General features: G+C 37.0%; 1 protein-coding gene across 2 annotated transcripts in view; it reads right to left on the bottom strand.

Annotated features, from left to right (window-relative positions):
• Positions 1-1,533: 1,533 nt before the first annotated feature.
• The window catches only part of naa35 (N-alpha-acetyltransferase 35, NatC auxiliary subunit), a 96,441-nt gene continuing 75,111 nt past the window's right edge, over positions 1,534-22,863 (bottom strand). For both annotated transcript variants that reach the window (XM_039750599.1, XM_039750600.1), the window contains exons 19-23: positions 21,975-22,042; positions 19,319-19,459; positions 11,693-11,815; positions 7,228-7,308; positions 1,534-2,557 (exon numbers count right to left, since the gene is read on the bottom strand). In XM_039750599.1, the coding sequence (XP_039606533.1) occupies positions 2,498-2,557; positions 7,228-7,308; positions 11,693-11,815; positions 19,319-19,459; positions 21,975-22,042 (473 nt within the window). In that variant the 3' untranslated portion in view covers positions 1,534-2,497. The remainder of the gene's footprint in view (positions 2,558-7,227; positions 7,309-11,692; positions 11,816-19,318; positions 19,460-21,974; positions 22,043-22,863) is intronic.

Here is a 22,863-nt window from a genome sequence, read left to right as displayed (position 1 = left end):
CTGTAAAGTATGGTGGAGGATCTGTGATGCTGTTTCTCAGGCCCTGGGAACCTTGTTAGGGTGCATGGCATCATGAACTATTTGAAATCCCAGGACATTTTAAATCAAAAACTGAAGGCCCCTGCCAGAAAGCTGAGGATGGGTCGTCATTGGGTCTTCAAGCAGGATGGCAAAATCTACACAAAAATGGCTCAGCAGGTACACAATCAAGTTTTGTCCCCATACCTTAACCCCACTGCAAACCTATGTGGTGAGCTGTAGAGGAGAGTGCACAAGAGAGGACCCAGGACTCTGGACGATCTACCAAGACGAATGGTCAAAAATCCCTGTGTCTGTATTCTTCAACCTTGTAAAATGTTATAGGAGAAGATTAAGTGCTGTCTTGTTAGCAAAAGGGGGCTGTAAGAAATATTAACAGCAGGTGTGCCAATAATTGTGGCACACATGATTTCATGTAAAAAATGTATAATAATGTACTTCAATTAAAGGTTAGATTTTTCTCTTTTTTGTGTCGTGAGCCTATATTTTTTTGTGGAAAAAAAGAATTTATTAGAAGCTTAAGAACATATCTTATTCAGGAGTGCAAATAATTGTGGAGGGCGCCGTATTTTACCTTATTGCAGGGGTATCTGTTGGTTGATTTTAATGGACTTGATTGTGAAGATTCAGAACTTTTAATTGTTTTTTTATTAATGAGCAGCTAAACAAACATGAGATTCAAAGTGAGCCAACAGATGAGCAGCTAAGACCGGGACCTCAAGCCCCACCAAGTTTTAGAATTCAAAGCCAATTCTTTATGTTAGTAAGACCAGTTTTTTAATTCTATGGCTTGTTGGTACTCGTATTCTGCACTTTCAAAAGTGTTGAGTTTCTTTTTACTGACTGAATTGCGGACCAAAACAGATGGCTATTTCTCAGATTTTCACTTGATAGACACACTAATGCAAATCGGATCAGGTTAGCTTGTCGTGTTGGCTTGCTTTAAATATCATTATTGTTGATTAAGGGGGGAAAAAAAACCAAGGGTTCAGAGTCTTGAAAAGCAAGTCAATTAACACTAAGGCATTAAAACCTGAAGCCACTGTAGCCGTCCAGGATCTGCATTTGAACTCCCTGCTCTGCTGCTTCACTTTTTGCAAAAAGTATATCTGGAACTTGAACACATTTGCTCTTTTCTAGGGATACAGTAATCCAGAAGCCATAAAATAACCCAAGACAAATATTTCTGTGAACTATCTAAAGTGATGCAATACTGCATCATAAAAAGTAGTGCATTTCGAAAAACACAAGAATAGCAATTCTTTTAATAGTCCACAGCCACCCTAAACAAAAATGAGGAAAAATGATGGTGTGTTGGCTTTATGAGGCAAGGCAAAGTGCGCACAGATCTGTGGAAACCATTCAAGACTTCTTAGCCTTCAAGCAAACAAGCAGGCCTAGGAAATGCAGAGCCTGGGATCTGACAAACTGAACTGTGTGCAGAGGACAAATGAATTTTTCATTTGAATTAACCACATACAAAAGTTAACAAAATTAGATTTTCAGATTTTATTACAAGCATCACAGGCAACGAACATTAAAAAAAAAAAAAGGAAGCAAACTCTGAATGTCAACTTTGATTTGCTTACCTGTTTCTTATTTCACTTCGGCCTTTAACAAAATGTATAATACAGCACACACGGTAACGGCATCTGTTTAAATGTCACCACTCTTTACTTGAAACGCTACTTGTTTCTGAAGAAACAAGTTCAAAATCCACTCTTAAAATGCCCACTAAGATGAAACTGCCCTGTGCAATTAATCCATATTTCCATGCGTCATTCTTAGAATGAGCCAACTAAACAAGACAGAACAAAGTACTGGATTTTCAAATGATCAAATGGTTAGTGCGTTTGTTCTAATTCGGTTCAGTTAAAACCTATTTAATATAGAACAGTGTTAAAAAATGTCTCTACTAGGTAAATAAAAATGTTATTCAAAAATCTAAACTTTAAAACAAAATTCTATTGGAAACAAATTTTGCATCATGTCAACTGGGCTTTTAAAAGAAATCCCCTTTGAATGAAAATGAATCTTTACATTTGAGTTTTTCCTTATGCAACTAAAGTTACATGAGATAAATGTTAGGACTTTAGACAAAAGGGGCAAACAAATCAGAACCTGATTTGAAAATCTTCTCATTGGAATTTGCAATAAATATAAATTGAACACAAGCGGCCTACTTTCTTTTCAAATGGCTTTAACGTCAAGACTCATATAAAAATATTTGTGCGCGTAAGAAATTCCAGTACATTATTCTACGTATGCTTGCTTATCAAGTTATCAATAATAAATAACCACACTGTCCTAAAACGGTAACATACTTTACTGACCCCCCTCATTTGTTTTGTTAAAAGTAGACAGGTTTTATTTCAAGGATGAGGAAGAAAGAAGTATTAAAGGAGAACACTCCAGCTATTGTCTTCCACCGATATTTGGGAAGACATCGTGAATCTCATTAGATTATCTTGACCACTGGAAAATATTTATGGGTTGAAAAGTCAAATTCAGGAAGAATCTGAAAAAAACAGAAAAGAAAAATTATGTCATCTCATTCTTGCATAGAACAATCTAACTCTAGGCTTATTGAAAAAGATCACAGAGATTTCAAAGATGAAAAAAATCAGCAAGTACAAAATGAAGAGTAGATATCTGTATTAAACGTAATATATGAATAGATTTTGAGATATAATAATATATTTGCAGCTGTAAACTGAATAAATGTGGATAGAACTTTATAAAGTGTAAACCTTTAAATTACACATTCCTACATGCTCATTTTCCCAGGTTAGTCTTTCACTTCCAAACTCATTTGTGCTCCACATTCAGCGGATTTAGACTTATTTAGGGGTTAGACTCACTTCCCCATTTTTTTGCCCTTGTCAGTTAATTCCTTTTTCTGTCCCTGTTGGTCTTATCTGCCACACCCTCCACCATAATGCAACAGTCTTCTACCTGCTCTTCCTCTACATACATGGGATCCTTCAAGCTGTTTATCTTCATCACAACACTTGGCCTTTATACCAGTCTTACCATCTTACCTCTGCACTTGACTTGCTTGACTATCCCTCACTGAAATGTAACACCACCACGACGGACCTTTCTACATTTGCTTATTTCCACACCTTCATTGGTCAAACCGTATTCACACACATTCATGTGTATTTTGGGGCCTACTCAGGCTAAGGCCAATTGTTTTTGTTATTGGGAGTGACCTGGACTTAGTGAGACTCTTGTAGGCCATCTTTTTTGGAGTGTTTTTTTTTGTGGACCGTACCCACTTTTACCATGATTAAAACTCCAATTCATGACAGTCCTATGGTTTTTTGTGACCAAAATTTTGCCTTTTGGCTATCAGACTAAATGCCATGTAAACACTGTACATTACCAAAAACTCACTGTCCCCACCAGTAAGCATGATTTTGGCAGCATCATGCTTTGGGGATGCTTGATATTAATAGTGAACCAACAATACAACTTGGTAAACGCCAACATGTCATGAATCTGAAAGAGACGAGCGATGCCATGGAAAATACACTGGTAGGTGAAATTGGTGGCAAATTGGATGTAGCAAAAGATATACTAGCATTTCATATCAAAACACAATTAAAGAATGAAAAACAGCACAAGAAACAGGGCGATGCAGGATAGGCAAAGACTGGGTGAACTGCTCTTGAGAAAACGGTTTATAGACAGTTGGGGAATCGAGGAAACACGAAATAAAGATTTTACTAAATTCAAGCTACGTCTATTTACCAAAATACTCCCAGAGTCTATAAAAGAAACTGACAAATGCAATTCTTTGCAGGTGGGAAGTTGAAACATGTCCTTTGCTGTGCCAGGGAGAACAGTACACCCCTACCTGAAGACTGCTGGGCCCTCAGTTTTCTTAATTACTGTGCCGAAGTTGCTGAAAGCAGTATATTCTATAATCGTATTAAGCAGCAGTCACTTTAGTCAGAATCCTGCTATAGTCTTATCTTTTAAACAGCGACGGTTAGAAATCAACTTCACATATTATGTGCCTGATGGAAGACAATCCTGAGAAATTCATTTGAAAGAGTAAATCCATAGAGCAGGAATGTGGATATACTGTAGAAGTTAATCCTGGAAATGTATGGATAGACAGAAGGAGCAATAGTTCTATGAAATCATGCAGGGATACGTCTATACTTTTTTGTGATTTAATTAAATTTATTCTTACATCTTTTTATAATTATAGCATTTCATTTAGTACTATACACTTTAATATTACGGTGGCTAGTAACCCAGCGGTTGATATTAGAAATATTATTATATCCCCATTTTATATTACTTTGTATTAATGCTCAAGTATGTGCTATTCTTTGTCACAATGTTTGCAAAAAGCCACTACTACTCCAGATATTGTCATTAATTATCTTGAATGCTTATTTTGAGAGTAACACTGCCATTTTACTCTCTCCTGAGGAAGTCGAGAGTTAACTAGTAACTCTGTATTAGCCTTTTTCACATCTGAAAAAAATAATTTATTAACACTTGCAAAGTTAAACGTTCCCAAACACACTTGATTATCAAATAGAATTCAACTCTGTAACAAAACTAAATGGTTCTCTCTCTCTCTCTCCAATATATATATATATATATATATATATATATATATATATATATATATATATATATATATATGTTACCGGCAAAGTATGAAAAGCCGGCATTCTATAGAATACCTAGGCATTATATATAATGCCCAGCGTTTTTAGGCAATGTATGAAATATGAGAATTATTACACACTTTCCCTAGGCATTGTATATAATACCTAGGCATTCTATAGAATGACAAATGCTATTTAGGCAAAGTATGAAAAAAGGTCCTGATAAGGCTATTATATAAATGATGTGCATTCCTCAAAAATACAAATGTTATTCTGAAAAAAATAATGAGAGTGCCATTAAAAAAAATTTATTCAAAATACGTAAAGAAAAATTAAAGTTGTACAAAACAAAATTTTCATATAAAAAAATAAGAAATTAAAATTAACCTACTTATTGCAACATGGCAGGCTTGAATGACATTTTGAATTCCATTTTTCACGCAAAGACATTTCATATTTTGGCACTTTGTTTTACACATACATTTGACGAATCATTGGCGCTTCCACTGGACTGAGCAATTGCAACTGACCGGAGAGGAATTTCATGGTCAGGAATATGTTCAATTCTAAGCAAGTTCTTAGGGCATAAAGTGAATTGTGATCTCGCATATACTTGCTTTAAAATTTCTTCAGAAGTTCCAAGTCGGTAGAAACCATCCTCTGTCACACTCATTACAACTGTCAATATATTGCGCGAATCACCTTCATGGAGCACAGTAAAAAAAAACCCACATTTTTTGTTGAACAAATTTAAGTAAAATTGCGTATTTTGACACTCCCGAATAAAACGCGAAGTGCAACTGACAAATTCTAAGCCTGGTAGCGTTAAAAGTTAAGTGACTTGCCACTTGATATTCGAAAACGAATCGGAGATGTATTTCATACTTTGCCGGTTTCTCATTTGGCATTCTATGGAATGCCTAGGAAATGTGTGAAATATGAATCGTTTCATACATTGCCGGCTAGTTTTGGGCATAATATATATATATATATATATATATATATATATATATATATATATATATATTATATATATATTATATATATAATATATATATATATATATATATATATATTATATATATAAGCTGTTTCACTATTAAAGGCTTATCAGCTGCTCAGCAGTCTGCCGCTCAGTTTATCCTTCTGTCAGAAGCAGCTCATAGCTCTCCTGGGCAACCCGAGTCCTTAGGCAGTCACATGTTTGTGTCAACTGCAACTACGTCTCAGTTAGGAAAAAAAACATGAAAACAGCTTGAACCCTATGTCTATTAATTCTCCAGTTTTTAACTTTTATACTGTATAAACAGTCCCCTTTTTATTATTAAAAGGGACTGATATGGCTCACTATTAATCATTATGCAGTGTAGGGAGACACCTAATGGTCTGTTCCTTTATATCAAGTCATAAGTACAGTATCTTTTTGTATCTTGGTTGATGGGCAACTAGAAAAATGAATAAATCTGAACATTGCCAGTTCAAAGAAGACTCTGTGCCAGGTGCGAGGGAATCTCTCTTATCAAAGCACTGTCAAAACACAAACATGTAGCTGTCTGAGTACTTTTGGGAGGACACCTGGCTTCCACCCAGGTAAGGCCTTGTCCTAAAGAGGTATCAACTGTTATTGCTGCTAGAAAAGTAAACAGATCATTAGACTGCAGAGCAGCCGATAAAAAGTAAAGTGTTCAGAAATTGAACAGATTAGACAGAGTGCCATTTATTTTGTTTAAAGAGCAGAAAAACTATATTCTTTTTAATTAAAGTTGTCAATTTGGTGGGCTTGAGAAGGTTACGTAATATAACAGTTAACCCTCATCAATAACAAGGCTACAGGGGGGACCCATGGACTGCATATCACATGACTTGCCAAGTATGATATATAACATAAAAACACAAAGGACAGACTAAACAATGAATACAGTGGGGAAGTACATTGACAAGTGCATACAAAGTTGACAGGAAAAGTGTACATACTATTTAATGCAGGTTTGTTTTAAATCAGCAGAGGCGCCTGACAAAACTGTAACTTGAATAGCAAACTGTGCAGTTTCAAAGTACGACAGATCCGCTTCACTATGTCGTCTTATATGGATAACCCCTCTCCTGGCCTTGTAACAACCCAATACAAACCCTATCTTTATGTAGCAAGAGTATACCTGTTCATAAGCTAAATTCTGGAGCATCAGGTTTTCTTTAAACTTGAGAAATATATGTGACTTGACTTAATAAAGCATGTTGTTACAGTGCTATGGAAAATTAAACCTGAATAATTATTTAAAAAGTGATTCTGTTCTGTCTTTAGCACCACTCACTTGTTTCGAGTGAATATTTACAATAAAATATATACATTACCATTGTTTACATCTTTATTGCTTTGAAAATTAAAATCGAAATTTTCAATTTGCCAAAGTAATACAAATATTCCAAATGATTGATGGTTAATTAAAATTAGCTACTTTAAGAAGTGATAATGGAGAACAGCCTACCAAGATATTTTTATTCATTTTTGCTCACAGTACTGATAAATTCTGTGAAAGAATAAATTAGAAATTACCTTAGTCTCCTTTTTGTGACCTCCTGCAAGAAGCTTCATTACTACAATATTAGGCTTTGCCACTTTAAGTATTCGATTTACCTATAAAAAGAAACATACAAAAAAGAATTTTCTAAAATAAAAAATTAATCTGAAGTGCATTAATGGTTTTTCATTGTATTCACTTATGTTACAAATACAGGGTAGCAAGGGGGCAGAGCCTATCCTACTAGCTTACTGATTCAGTCCACCCTTCATTCATTTACTCCATAAACCTGTCCATTCATATTGTTTCTACTTAGTTTGCCAGTGGCGAATGAAATCATTGAAACTTTAAACTAATTATATTGTAACAGATGCAAAAGGCCATTTTTTATTGTTAAGCAGATGTGCAATTAACATACAGTGGTGTGAAAAACTATTTGCCCCCTTCCTGATTTCTTATTCTTTTGCATGTTTGTCACACAAAATGTTTCTGATCATCAAACACATTTAACCATTAGTCAAATATAACACAAGTAAACACAAAAAGCAAGTTTTTAAATGATGGTTTTATTATTTAGGGAGAAAAAATCCAAACCTACATGGCCCTGTGTGAAAAAGTAATTGCCCCTTGTTAAAAATAACCTAACTGTGGTGTATCACACCTGAGTTCAATTTCGTAGCCACCCCAGGCCTGATTACTGCCACACCTGTTTCAATCAAGAAATCACTTAAATAGGAGCTGCCTGACACAGAGAAGTAGACCAAAAGCACCTCAAAAGCTAGACATCATGCCAAGATCCAAAGAAATTCAGGAACAAATGAAAACAGAAGTAATTGAGATCTATCAGTCTGGTAAAGGTTATAAAGCCATTTCTAAAGCTTTGGGACTCCAGTGAACCACAGTGAGAGCCATTATCCACAAATTGCAAAAACATGGAACAGTGGTGAACCTTCCCAGGAGTGGCGGCCGACCAAAATTACCCCAAGAGCGCAGAGGCGACTCATCCGAGAGGTCACAAAAGACCCCAGGACAATGTCTAAAGACCTGCAGGCCTCACTTGCCTCAATTAAGGTCAGTGTTCACGACTCCACCATAAGAAAGAGACTGGGCAAAAACGGCCTGCATGGCAGATTTCCAAGGCGCAAACCACTGTTAAGCAAAAAGAACATTAGGGCTCATCTCAATTTTGCTAAGAGACATGTCAATGATTGCCAAGACTTTTGGGAAAATACCTTGTGGACTGATGAGACAAAAGTTGAACTTTTGGAAGGCAAATGTCCGTTACATCTGGCGTAAAAGGAACACAGCATTTCAGAAAAAGAACATCATACCAACAGTAAAATATGGTGGTGGTAGTGTGATGGTCTGGGGTTGTTTTGCTGCTTCAGGACCTGGAAGGCCTGCTGTGATAGATGGAACCATGAATTCTACTGTCTACCAAAAAATCCTGAAGGAGAATGTCCGGCCATCTGTTCGTCAACTCAAGCTGAAGCGATCTTGGGTGCTGCAACAGGACAATGACCCAAAACACACCAGCAAATCCACCTCTGAATGGCTGAAGAAAAACAAAATGAAGACTTCGGAGTGGCCTAGTCAAAGTCCTGACCTGAATCCAATTGAGATGCTATGGCATGACCTTAAAAAGGCGGTTCATGCTAGAAAACCCTCAAATAAAGCTGACTTACAACAATTCTGCAAAGATGAGTGGGCCAAAATTCCTCCAGAGCTGTAAAGACTCATTGCAAGTTATCATAAGCGCTTGATTGCAGTTATTGCTGCTAAGGGTGGCCCAACCAGTTATTAGGTTCAGGGGGCAATTACTTTTTCACACAGGGCCATATAGGTTTGGATTTTGTTTCTCCCTAAATAATAAAAACCATTATTTAAAAACTGCATTTTGTGTTTACTTGTGTTATATTTGACTAATGGTTAAATGTGTTGGATGATCAGAAACATTTTGTGTGACAAACATGCAAAAGAATAAGAAATCAGGAAGGGGGCAAATAGTTTTTCACACCACTGTATGTGTCAGTACGGGCTCCCCCTTGCATATTCCCAAGCCGCATAAAGGCTGGTTTATATCCCGCGCGGGACTTACGGTGAAAGTCTTGGAGACGCATGCGGGAAATATTTCTAAGTACACAGCGCTGCTGGTGGGACAGCCATATTTCCAAATGGGGAATTTCAATGAGAGGCTGGTTATGCTTGTGTCAGAATAATGAACCAAGGGCTGAATATGACACAACCAGTCATCACAACAAATCGTAGGCATGCAAAACATTTGAAATTCATCGGCTCATCATATAGGTCCCCGTTATCAATATTATATATAAATAGCCATGTGCGCCCAACTACGTTGCGCGTGTTAAAGTTGTCTGTGAAAGGCCCCCTGTTTAAACGCGGCTGCCAGTCGTGAACTGGACCCTTCGTCACACAGCATTATGATTTTTTATAAGGGAAACAAAATTACAAAAGAAAACCCTTGGATATTGATTCAATAGGAACAGCCTACTCGGAATCACTGTCCGAATCGTAATTATGTGGTGGTGTAGGAGCATTTCTGCTTCTGTCCTTTCACAGTCCGTCTCGTTTTCACAACGCTGTCGTTTCCTCTCACGATCTCTACTCAACCTTTCTCCAATCTCGCAGGTTGCTTTGTGGCAATCCAAACAGTAAGGCAATATACACGGAGCAATGGTTATAAAAGGGGGACACATAGGTATCCAGGCTCTTTAAAGCATAAATAGGGATCACTTCACTGACATGTGAGCAAGCCACAGTACAACTGTGAGACACGCAGCACTCGCCTGCGTAACAATAATAATTTCTGGAACGTGCTGATACGTTGTCAGTCATTTTTACCCACGGTCTTTCTTTCATTCATATGTTACGTAGGCATGTACCTTTTATCTTCGGCAATCTCATTCTCTAACCAGGACTCAGGAGCTAACCAGCGTAACACTGTCCACTACCCCTTTCGTTATTCCGGCACATTGTTGACATCCGTGAGTAACAACAACGTATTAAACTGAAAGGTGGTCTACGCATGCGTGGAATTCGCGGACAAACAAAGATCAAGATCTAAATGAAGATCTCCTTAGTTAATTTAAAGCACAACAATTTGTTTAGTTTGAATGTCTGTGTTTTGAGGTGTGACTAGCGTTCTACAGTCTTCAGTAGTATAAGCCTGGAGGAGATTCTTAATGCAATGCCTATATTTTAGCTGTCTCTCTACTGCCATCTAGTGCTTTTTCTTCTAATTCATTCGCGGAAAAACAAAGATCAAGATCCAAATGAAGATTATATATAGAGATGTGCCCTGTGGAATTCAGTTGTCCCTTCTGATTTGGCATAGCACACTAAGGTGCGACTGTGCGAGTAGTGAGAAAAGCGCTATATAAATGTAATGAATTTTTATTAAATACTATTACACCTCAACATAGGACTGGAACTTTATAATAAAAAAAAACACATAGAAAGAATTGAGCTTATTTCCAGAGACCAAGACATTTAAATTCTAGATGTTGGTAGTTCATCTGGGAGCTCAAGGCTATTATGGTTTCAGAAATTATTTTCATAGAGGACCTTGTGTTCATGAACGTGCATACAACAACTAAAATCTAGGTATTTGTAGGTAATGGTGGTTTCTGTATAAGGAGGAAAAACCACCTTGTTAATCAAATCTTCTTTAACTGAATTTCCAAGAATGCTCATTACAGCAGATTCCAACTGCATGTATACGAAGGGGGACTCAAAAATAACAAGACTTTTTTCTGGAGCGGCGTTAGTTCTGATGTTTGCTGCTAAGTCTGTGTACTAGACTGCCCTCTGCATCATTTGGCCAAGCGGTGTTCCTTGATGTGCTCAAGCGAATGCGTGACACAATGCAGAGAAAACGACCCGACTTGTGGCGATCAGGCGAGTGGCTTCTGCGTCACGATAATGCTCCCGCTCACATACAGTAGCATTGAGTGTGCGGCAATTTCTTAAGAAAAACAAGATGACAACATCCCTCCTATCCCCCGCTCCCCAGACCTTCTTATTTCCAAGAATGAAGAGGGACCTTAAAGGAAAGCGTTTTCAGGATGTAGAAGAGGTCAAGAAGCAAATAAGGCACTAAAGGCTATCACTTTGCAAGAGTTTCAGAACAGTTTTGAACAATGGAAAAAGTGGTGTGACATTTGTAGTGTGTCACAAATGGGAGTGTTTTGAGGGTGATTATATTTTGGAAATGTTATAAGAAATATAATTATTTTTTTAATTCTTATGTTTAGGACCTCCCACTTCATATACCATCCACATTTCTTTCTCTGTGGGGAACAAAAGGTATATAACTTGAATAACAACTGTGTCTAAACTACATACAGCAATAATGTAAACATCTGTAAACAGTCAATTTATTATATGTAGTTACTGTCCATAAAAGCAAACTTATCTACAAGACAAAATAAACATAAAAATAATTCTTCTTCACATAATACTTAAAACAAGCAGTCACACCTCTAGATCAGGATTTGGCACATTTTCCAAGATCATCTTTGCCTGCTGGAAGTGCTTACTGGCTGCCATGTACAGGTCTGAGGACTGAGGAGGTGGACTGTACTTATTGAGGTCAGACATTTCCTGGAAAAAGAACATTTCAGGTTTTGTAATATGTCATTATTTTAAAACTATGTTGATAAACTTTTCAAAACCTGTGAAAATAAAACAAATCTTTAAACATTATTTAAATATGTAGCTTTTAATGTCTAATTGATGACTAATTATTTTTCCATTAGAATTATTGTATGATGAAGTATTGCTTTAATGTGTCAATTAGATTTAAACCTGGACAAATTATATATGTGTTACATTTCAGCAATGTAGTCCTCACCATCTTCATATTCTTGCCACTGTTTTCAATACATAAACCTCTGATCAAGAAATTCAGCGGAATTCAATTTATTCTTGAGTAGTATGTTTCACAGAGTACAGGCTTCATAACATAACATAACATAACAAAATGTCTCAATGACTGACATAAACAAATCATGGCAATTAAAAGGCCCTTTAATGTAATGACATATTTTAGCCATCTGGCAAACAAGTCTAGGAAAACAAAAACTTCAATTAGCAACATGACTGCCAAAAAGATAAACTTTGAGAAGTAGAGCCAACTTGTCACCCTCCCTGGGCAGTCTAAAATATCATATACAAGTCGAAAGGGTGAAATGGCGATGAAGGAATAAAACAGGTGTTAGCACAGGAAATTATACCTAAAAAAAGAAAGGAAATGCTAATTTGGACTGAGCTCTTTTATTCTAACTATGAAATTCAAAGTTAGGTTTCTGGTGGGGATTGGAGGAAAAGCACTTTTGCAGTCCTCATATTTGGAACTTACACTGCATAAAAATGGAACAGGACAGATGAAAAATACAACTTTCCTACTGGGAAATTCGCATTGCCTTTTATCGTGGTAGCAGTCAGTGTGGCAATTTGGAGAAATCAATGCTACCCGTTTTACTGGAGTTATGATGTGTTTTTAAACTTTCACTACAATCAATCTATACTAATAAAAGGCAAAGCCCTCACTCACTCACTCACTGACTCATCACTAATTCTCCAACTTCCCGTGTAGGTAGAAGGCTGAAATTTGGCAGGCTTATTCCTTACAGCTTACTTACAAAAGTTGGGCAGGTTTCATTTCGAAATTCTACGCATAAGGGTCATAACTGGAAGCTATTTTTCCCCATATAATGTAATGGAGTCTTGAGTTGGAGATGGCCTGGGGGAGTTTAGTGTGACATCATCACGCCTCCTACGTAAGTACGTAGAGCACAAGGAAGAACTCCAAACAGCGATCAGCACAAAACGCCATTTCACAATTGAGAAGGCAGAAAAACATTATGAAGCAAATGATGCATACAAGCATATTCATAAGTACAGCTACTGCGGAAACAAAGCACGGCGTGAACCGTAAGTTTATATTAAATTAAGTTCATAGGCTACCACTAGCGTTTGTAATTTAGTGCCTGCCCATATAAGGCCGTCCATCAGCGGCAATCCAATACAAACACTGCCGGTAAATATTCACGTGTGAAGGACTGTGCTTATGCAGAGGAAGATGAGATGGTCAGGGTGGTGTTTGGCACAAACTCATTGAAACTGCGAGAGAAAGTTTTAAGTGCGGGTCTTAGCTGACATTACGAGATGGCACCAGTACAGCTGGGAACCTTCGATGCAAGAACACCAAGCGGCTCACGTGAACTGGCGCAGTGCACAGACAAAAGCAACAGTTCCAAAGAGTGCTGAACAAAAACCGAATTACACAATTGAGAAGGCAGCAAAAAAATATGAAGCGTCTTATACATAGAATCATATTCATAAGTGCAGCTACTGCGGAAACAAAGCACACGGTGGAAAAAGTGAATGTCCTGCTAAAGGAAGACAGTGTAAAAAAACCCGTGCATGCAGTTTGTCACATCACAGATAAAAGGAAGGCGAGCTGTTTATTGATGCAGTAAGGAACTAATCGATGAATGAAACCTCTTATCTTTACAGCGATTGACAAACACGGAATGTAACTTGAACACATCCTACAAATACGAGCCTGATTGAAAGAAATAATGATAATCAAATCCTTGATGACAGCAACATTCAATAACACTCACAAAACAATTACTGTATATTGACAATCATGTTACGTTATTTTTAAAATGTTCCCTTTTCTTTTTCATAACTTCTACTTCTCCACTGCGATACGGGTATATATATAAATGTATATATATACCCGATCTACAATACATACTTTAGCATAGACAAGCCACGCTGTGGCAATTGTAGAGTCTTAAGCCTCTAACGCCGACATTGAGGTTGATTCGAGAGGGTGTACTGACTATGTCGCGCTACCGATTCATTTTACCTTCGCATCTCCTTGGTTTGGGGCGTATGAAAAATATTAGGTTAGCAGAATCATGTTACGTTATTTTTAAAATTTTCCCTTTCTTAGCACAAGCACAGCTGAGAAGCTTCGATGCATGTACTCCATAACGCGTTAAAAATAGCGCATTTAATCACACTTTCAATTCCAAGCAAGCGGGAACTTTTGTCAATGCATGATTTCCTGGTACATCCATTACACTGATGCACACATCACAGCTACAAAAATGTTAGAGTCGGAATAAAGCGCGTTCCTACGACTGATCATTTCGACTTCCGAGCGAAGCCTTGATAAAAGCATGGTTTTGTGCACACTGAAAAGCAAGCAAAATTAGATGCATTACAGAAAGCGGACTTTGTGGCTCTTACTGGGGATCATTGGACTTCCGTGACCGTTAGTAATTCTAAATACATCTAATTACAAAATGTTCAATGATCACACTGTTTTAGCCTAATGTACAAAATAATTTTGGCTAATGTTACTCAGAGTTTAAAGAGTAAGCTGGTCAAATTACCTTTTATGTTTCTGACTTATTTTTTAAGAAGAAAAACTGCACTTTATGGTGAAATTTTGGTTATTATTATTTAAAGACAATACTATTCTGAAAATGTACTTAAAGTACTTAAACTACCACTTTATTTTTAAGTCTGCCCAATTTTAACCAGGGATGATATTTTTGTTTCTGTTTTGAATTCAAATGCAGTTTAAAGGCTTTTTTTCAGAAATTAAAACAGCTTCAGTTTACAATATTCATGTCCATGTCTATTATTTGATTCTGTAAGCCCACTAAAACCGTTTTAAATAAAAAAAAAACATTTGCGATTTGGGGCAAATTTACGTGTCGATTACATACGATTAATCAAGATTAATTCTTACACAGCCTCTAATTAATTGGATTAATTTTTTAATCGAGTCCCACCTAATATATATATATATATATATATATATATATATATATATGTATATATATGTATTTGTATATATATGTGTATATACAGTATATATGTAGATATGTATATGTTGTATATACAGTATGTATATATATGTGTGTGTATATATACAGTATGTGTATATATATATATATATATATATGTATGTATGTATATGTGTATATATATATATATAACTGTATATATATATGTATATAGATGTGTATATATGTATATATTTATATATATATATATGCCAGCAACACTCATATCAATGACAAAACAATTACATTAACAATCATCTTACGTTATTTTTAAAATGTTTGCTTTTCTTTTTCATAACTTCTTTAACACACTACTTCTCCGCTGCGAAGCGCGGGTATTCTGCTAGTCATATATAAAAGACAAGTCAACCAGACATGACATTTTTGTAGTTAAATTATATTTGGAGCGATGTGATACATGCTTCACGCATTTCGACATTTTGTGGTGATGTATGAATTCAATAGTGAAATTCATGTGAATGCAACAAAGAAGGAAGGTGAGATCTATGAAAAGTCCCACAACATCTGAACAAAGCATTATAAAGTGGAACCACGGGTCACGACCATAATTCGTTCCAAAACTCTGGTCGTAACCCGATTTAGTCGTGACCTGAAGTAATTTTCCCCATAGGATTGTAAGTAAATGCAATTAATCCGTTCCAGACCATATGAACTGTATGTAAATATATTTTCTTTAAAAATTTTTAAGTACAAAAATAGTTAATTATACCATAGGATACACAGTGAAATAGTAAACTACATGTAAAAACATTGAACAACACTGAGACAAACACCCAGGCACCCTGCTCAGCAGCTCACTCGCTCTCAGCTGCACGCAAGCCCTCTCTCTCTCCTCAAATCCTTATGTTCTCAAATTTTCTCTCTCTCTCTCTCTCCCTCCTCTCTCTCTCTCTCTCTCTCTCTCTCTCTCTCTCTGCTTCCTGTCTTCTCCTGCAACCTCCCGTTCTTTCCTCTTCCTCTCCGGCTTTCTCCTGCAACCTCCCATTCTTTCCTGTTCTCTTCTTTTTCCCTTTAGCCGACTCACACTTCTATTTATAAAGAGGCATGGTAGTTGTGGCAATCAACAGCTCCTGGGAACAATTACGGATGCGGACCGCTTCTCACCTATGCATTTAGGTGAGAAATAGCCACACCACGAACTCCTCAGGAACCCCGCCACACACTACCACGCCCCCTCGCTAAGCCGCGAGTGCTGTGATTATTTATTAAAACTGGCCTTTTTGATGGGAGCTGTGGACCCGCTATACCACAGGAGGAAGCTGGGTTGAGAGGAGGTTACAGTTTTGATGGAGAGTCCCTCTGCGTGATGCACCGAGAACAATGTACAGTACAGGGAGAGACTGAACACGTGCAGGAATCATGGTATCTGAACGGAAGGGAAACTGGCTTGTTCGTCAACCGAGTGTGTGGTCGTGAACAGATGCAAAAGTTTGGCAATTTTTTGATCGTAACCCGATTTGTACTTGCTCAGAGACGTTCCTGAACCGAGGTCTCACTGTATTTATTTCATCTTATAAAGGATTTGACTGCAATTCTGTGATTCTGTTGTTTTATTCTTTTTTAAGGTGTTAAATTCCAACTAATTTTAATTTGTACTTATTGTGGTCTGTAAATATTCATTAGGTTGTAAGCTTTGATATATTATTGCATACCTAATTTTCATACTGAGAACAGCAATTAAAAGCATAGCTGAAAAAAACGCCTTACACTGCAGAATTTGACATTAACATAAACATTAACAGCAAAGATAGAAGAGTCAGTAGAAGACAACTAAGAATCTAAATTGAACAGCAAAATATTATGTAATAAAAAGCAAAGCTGGGCAGGGGAAATGCACACTCAGGACGACATACAATTTGACCTGCAACCAGCACTGGCACAAGTTGGTTCCAGGTAGGTTTACTAAGAAATAAAAATATAAAAAACTATATATACCTCTTACTGTATATTTTCACAGAATGAAAATGCAGATATTAATATCTAAAAGTAAACATTAAAAATGAAATATTTTATATATGCATATACTCATACTACATACAGTGTATCCGGAAAGTATTCACAGCGCATCACTTTTTCCACATTTTGTTATGTTACAGCCTTATTCCAAAATGGATTAAATTCATTTTTTCCTCAGAATTCTACACACAACACCCTATAATGACAACATGAAAAAATTTACTTGAGATTTTTGCAAATTTATTAAAAATAAAAAAATTGAGAAAGAACATGTACATAAGTATTCACAGCCTTTGCCATGAAGCTCAAAATTGAGCTCAGGTGCACCCTGTTTCACCTAATCATCCTTGAGATGTTTCTGCAGCTTAATTGGAGTCCATCTGTGGTAAATTCAGTTAATTGAACATGATTTGGAAAGGCACACACCTGTCTATATAAGGTCCCACAGTTGACAGTTCATGTCAGAGCACAAACCAAGCATGAAGTCAAAGGAATTGTCTGTAGACCTCCATGACAGGATTGTCTCGAGGCACAAATCTGGGGAAGGTTACAGAGAAATTTCTAGTGCTTTGAAGGTCCCAATGAACACAGTGGCCTCCATCATCCATAAGTAGAAGAAGTTTGAAACCACCAGGACTCTTCCTAGGGCTGGCCGGCCATCTAAACTGAGCGATTGGGGGAGAAGGGCCTTAGTCAGGGAGGTGACGAAGAACCTGATGGTCACTCTGTCAGAGCTTCAGGGGTCCTCTGTGGTGAGAGGAGAACCTTCCAGAAGGACAACCATCTCTGCAGCAATCCACCAATCAGGCCTGTATGGTAGAGTGGCCGGACGGAAGCAACTCCTTAGTAAAAGGCACATGGCAGCCCGCCTGGAGTTTGCCAAAAGGCACCTGAAGGACTCTCAGACCATGAGAAACAAAATTCTCTGGTCTGATGAGACAAAGATTGAACTCTTTGGTGTGAATGCCAGGCGTCACGTTTGGAGGAAACCAGGCACCGCTCATCACCAGGCCAATACCATCATACAGTGAAGCATGGTGGTAGCAGCATCATGCTGTGGGGATGTTCTTCAGAGGCAGGAACTGGGAGACTAGTCAGGATGAAGGGAAAGATGAATGCAGCAATGTACAGAGACATTTTGGATGAAAACCTGCTCCAGAGCGCTCTTGACCTCAGACTGGGGCGATGGTTCATCTTTCAGCAGGACAACAACCCTAAGCACACAGCTCAGATATCAAAGGAGTGGCTTCAGGACAACTCTGCGAATGTCCTTGAGTGGCCAAGCCAGAGCCCAGACTTGAATCCGATTGAACATCTCTGGAGAGATCTTAAAATGGTTGTACACCGATGCTTCCCATCCAACCTGATGGAGCTTGAGAGGTGCTGCAAAGAGGAATGGGCGAAAATGGCCAAGGATAGGTGTGCCAAGCTTGTGGCATCATATTCAAAAAGATCTGAGGCTGTAATTGCTGCCAAAGGTGCATCAACAAAGTTTCGAGCAAAGGCTGTGAATACTTATGTACATGTGATTTCTCAGTTTTTTTATTTTTAATAAATTTGCAAAAACCTCAAGTAAACTTTTTTCATGTTGTCATTATCGGGTGTTGTGTGTAGAATTCTGAGGAAAAAAATGAATTTAATCCATTTTGGAATAAGGCTATAACATAACAAAATGTGGAAAAATCAATCAATCAATCAACATTTATTTATATAGCACATATTCATACAAAAAAATGTAGCTCAAAGTGCTTTACAAAATGAATAGAGAAATAGAAGACACAATAAAAAATAAACATAAGTCAATATTAATTAACATAGAATAGGAGTAAGGTCTGATGGCCAGGGTGGACAGAAAAAACAAAAAAAAAAAAACTCCAAAGGCTGGAGAAAAAAATAAAATCTGTAGGGGTGTAGTCCCCTCTGGGCAATCTACCTAACATAAGTCAAACAGTCCTCTTTGTATTTAGGGTTCTCACAGAAGGACCTGATGATGATGGTCACGTAGACTTCTGGCTTTCAGTCCATCAATGTTGGAGCATCATGATGCTTTGAGTAGGTGATGTGTTGTGAATACTTTCTGGTTGCACTGTACATATTATACATAAGTAACAAATATTTGTCATCAAACTTACATTAAAAGGTACCACAACTGCATAGATGAGCAGAAGAACCACAGTCAACCATAATTATGTTTGTAATATTATAAACCTAAGAGAATTGTCCACATATTAAATTATTCCTGCACAATTCAACTTACCTTAAACTGTAAGTAATGTACAGGTGGGGGTGTTACAACACTGTTAAAAGGAGCAAACCTGTGCTCATATCGAACTTGTTCACTGTCCAGCTCAAACTTTGGTTTTCTTACTTTTCCATCCATATCAAAAGCTATCATAGTCTAAAAAATATATTTATAAATCAGTATGTTTGCAATCCATTACATTTTCTAACAGCAGAGTACAAGAATCTTGAATAATTTGGTTGTACATTCTTAAGAAAACACTAAAATATATGTAATCCTTTATGTTCCAATATTGCAAAACATGGTAGATCATATTTAGTACCTTTTAGAAACCCTTATCATAAAAGGAAACACAAGACAGAATTAGGAACATCTGGATCAACTGTGTAAAACCTTTAGCAGGTTTAATTTTTACACAGTGGTCTACATGAAGAGTAGCTAACTGTTGTACATTATCTTGTTTTTTTACCTGAATGAATGACAAGCCTTTCAAAAGCCAGCTCATTCTCAAATGAGTTTTGATAAGACTTTATTAACAACTTAAAAAAAATAGCACAAATAGTATATTAATTCTGTTTGAACCCTCCTAATGCTTTCATGAGATAAATCTTAGCCTAGTTGTTATGGATAAGGATTTCAGATGCTGTTGATTTCGCTTATTTATATATTTACTGTATTTTCATTTTCTACAACATACAGTGGGTATGGAAAGCATTCAGACCCCCTTCAATTTTTCACTCTTTGTTATATTGCAGCCATTTGCTAAAATCATTTAAATTATTTTTTCCCTCATTCATGTACACACAACACAACATATTGACAGACAAAAAATAGAATTTTTGAAATTGTTGCAGATTTATTAAAAAAGAAAAACTGAAATATCACATGGTCCTAAGTATTCAGACCCTTTGCTCAGTATTTAGTAGAAGCACCCTTTTGAGCTAATACAGCCATGAGTCTTCTTGGGAAAGATGCAACAAGTTTTTCACACCTGGATTTGGGGATACTCTGCCATTCCTCCTTGCAGATCCTCTCCAGTTCTGTCAGGTTGGATGGTAAACGTTGGTGGACAGCCATTTTTAGGTCTCTCAGAGGTGCTCAATTGGGTTTAAGTCAGGGCTCTGGCTGGGCCATTGAAGAACAGTCACAGAGTTGTTATGAAGCCACTCCTTCGTTATTTTAGCTGTGTGCTTAGGGTCATTGTCTTGTTGGAAAGTAAACGTTTGGCCCAGTTTGAGGTCCTTAGCACTCTGGAGAAGGTTTTTGTCCAGGATATCCTTGTACTTGGGCCGAAGGTTTACCTTCCAACAAGACAATGACCCTAAGCACACAGCTAAAATAACAAAGGAGTAGCTTCACAACAACTCTGACTGTTCTTGAATGGCCCAGCCAGAAACCTGACTTAAACCCAATTGAGCATCTCTGGAGAGACCTAAAAATGGCTGTCCACCAACGTTTACCATCCAACCTGACAGAACTGGAGAGGATCTGCAAGGAGGAATGGCAGAGGATCCCCAAATCCAGGTGTGAAAAACTTGTTGCAACTTTCCCAAGAAGACTCATGGCTGTATTAGCTCAAAAGGGTGCTTCTACTAAATACTGAGCAAAGGGTCTGAATACTTAGGACCATGTGATATTTCAGTTTCTTTTTTTTAATAAATCTGCAACAATTTCAAATTTTTTTTTTTGTCTGTCAATATGGGGTGCTGTGTGTACTGTACATTAATGAGGAAAAAAATTAATTTAAATGGTTTTAGCAAATGGCTGCAATATAACAAAGAGTGAAAAATTGAAGGGGGTCTGAATACTTTCCGTACCCACTGTATATTCCCTTTTGGTTTAATATTAATGTCAACAGGGCTATTGTGCAGTTGTCACTGCAATATATGATTGTTTTATAGTGAGACTTTATGCAAAGGAAAAATATGCCCCGGATTGTGATTTCATGGTCAGACCTACACATTAAATTTGATGTCTAGTGTTTGATAAAATAACGTTAAAGCTGTATAACACACCTCTTAATGCTCAGAAAATGTACAGCAGTTATATAAATGAATGCCATTACTTGAAAGATTTTTAACACATAGCTCAGTTTATAAGATTTCTACATTTGGGAAAAATAGTTACAAGGATTTTGTACTACATGGTATCAGCAAATCTTAAGCACTGAAATGGCAAATTGGGTTGTTCAATACATTCTCTTCTTAAAATACATAGCTTAATGTGAGATTAATTACTCTTCAGTTGTGACAGGCAACATGTGTGGCTAATGGTCTGGAACCACAGTCTATGTGGGGACTTCTAAACCTACCAATTCACATACACATACACTCTTCCCCACTGTTATATATTATATAACAGTATTCAACACATTGACACACACACACACACACACACACACACACACACATTACTATAAATCATTCTCAGCATTCAGAAAATGTAATATCTGGTGTTAAGTTAAATTGACAAAAAAAAACCTTTTAATTATCCTGTACCAGAAATACATTGCTGCTGCATTTTATTTTCTTAGTGATGATTTTATTTGTGAGCTGCATGAAATGTTTCAGGTAGTATAGTCTGCCCCTCTAAAAATATTCATTCTACAGCCTGCATTATGAATTTTCTCAACTATCATATTAAAATACTAAAGTAAATCAAGTGTGTTTACCTTGTACATTCCAGCACACATATTTTGGTAGGCCTGGCTCATGGTGATTTCTTTGCTTAAAGGACGAGCTGAGAAGAAGGAAGATAAAAAAGCAACACTTGGTGACTAGTTTTACATTCATTTAAAATAATTATAAAATGACATTATTATTTAAACAATATATCTGTTCAATCTAAAGAAATAAAAAATACTAATATTTAAGAATATTCCTTCACCTTATATTTCATCTACCTAAACCAAATCTCTCTATTATAAAAAAAATCCTGGAAAGGAAAAGCAGGGCGACGAGACATGATCTTCCCAGAAGTTCTCGGAAGACACTTAAAAGACCCGCGAGATGCAAACAATATCAAATAAGATCACAGCCAGCAAAACACTCAGTCATGTAAAGGCACGTAGCAAACACAGATCCTGTGCCCTCAGCACATATAAAGCGTATATGGACAATACATTCTAGATGAAACGTCAACAACTAAGCAAAGAAGAAAGAGCAGCGCGGAGAAAAGAGACCCAAAAGCGTTGGAGAGAAAAAAAGGCAGATAAGAGATTATGAAAGCAGTGGAATTCGAAAGGCTTAAACAAACGATGACGCGATACACATGCAGAGAAAGGTAAAGAATATGAAAGCAGTAAAATTCTAAAGTATTGTAGCGTCCCAGCGAGGGCCTTTCTTGTTTTAAGTGACTGTTAGGTCCGATTGAGGGAGGGCGGAGTACAGCACGGAAGACTGATAAGTGGGGTATTGATTGATGCAGTAAGGATGGGGGGAGGGCAAGACCCAGGGGATTAGGGGTTGGAGAGGTTGCTAAAAAGTTGTGTTTGGGGTTATGAAATCGGCGATTGTTCAAGTAAAACTTTTCTGACACTTTATTACGTCACTCACTACAGT

Source organism: Polypterus senegalus, chromosome 4, assembly GCF_016835505.1.
Source record: "Polypterus senegalus isolate Bchr_013 chromosome 4, ASM1683550v1, whole genome shotgun sequence".
In the NCBI taxonomy this organism is placed as follows: Eukaryota; Metazoa; Chordata; class Cladistia; order Polypteriformes; family Polypteridae; genus Polypterus; species Polypterus senegalus.
Note: the sequence above shows the minus strand (reverse complement) of the source record. Positions and strands in the feature narration are given on the sequence as shown.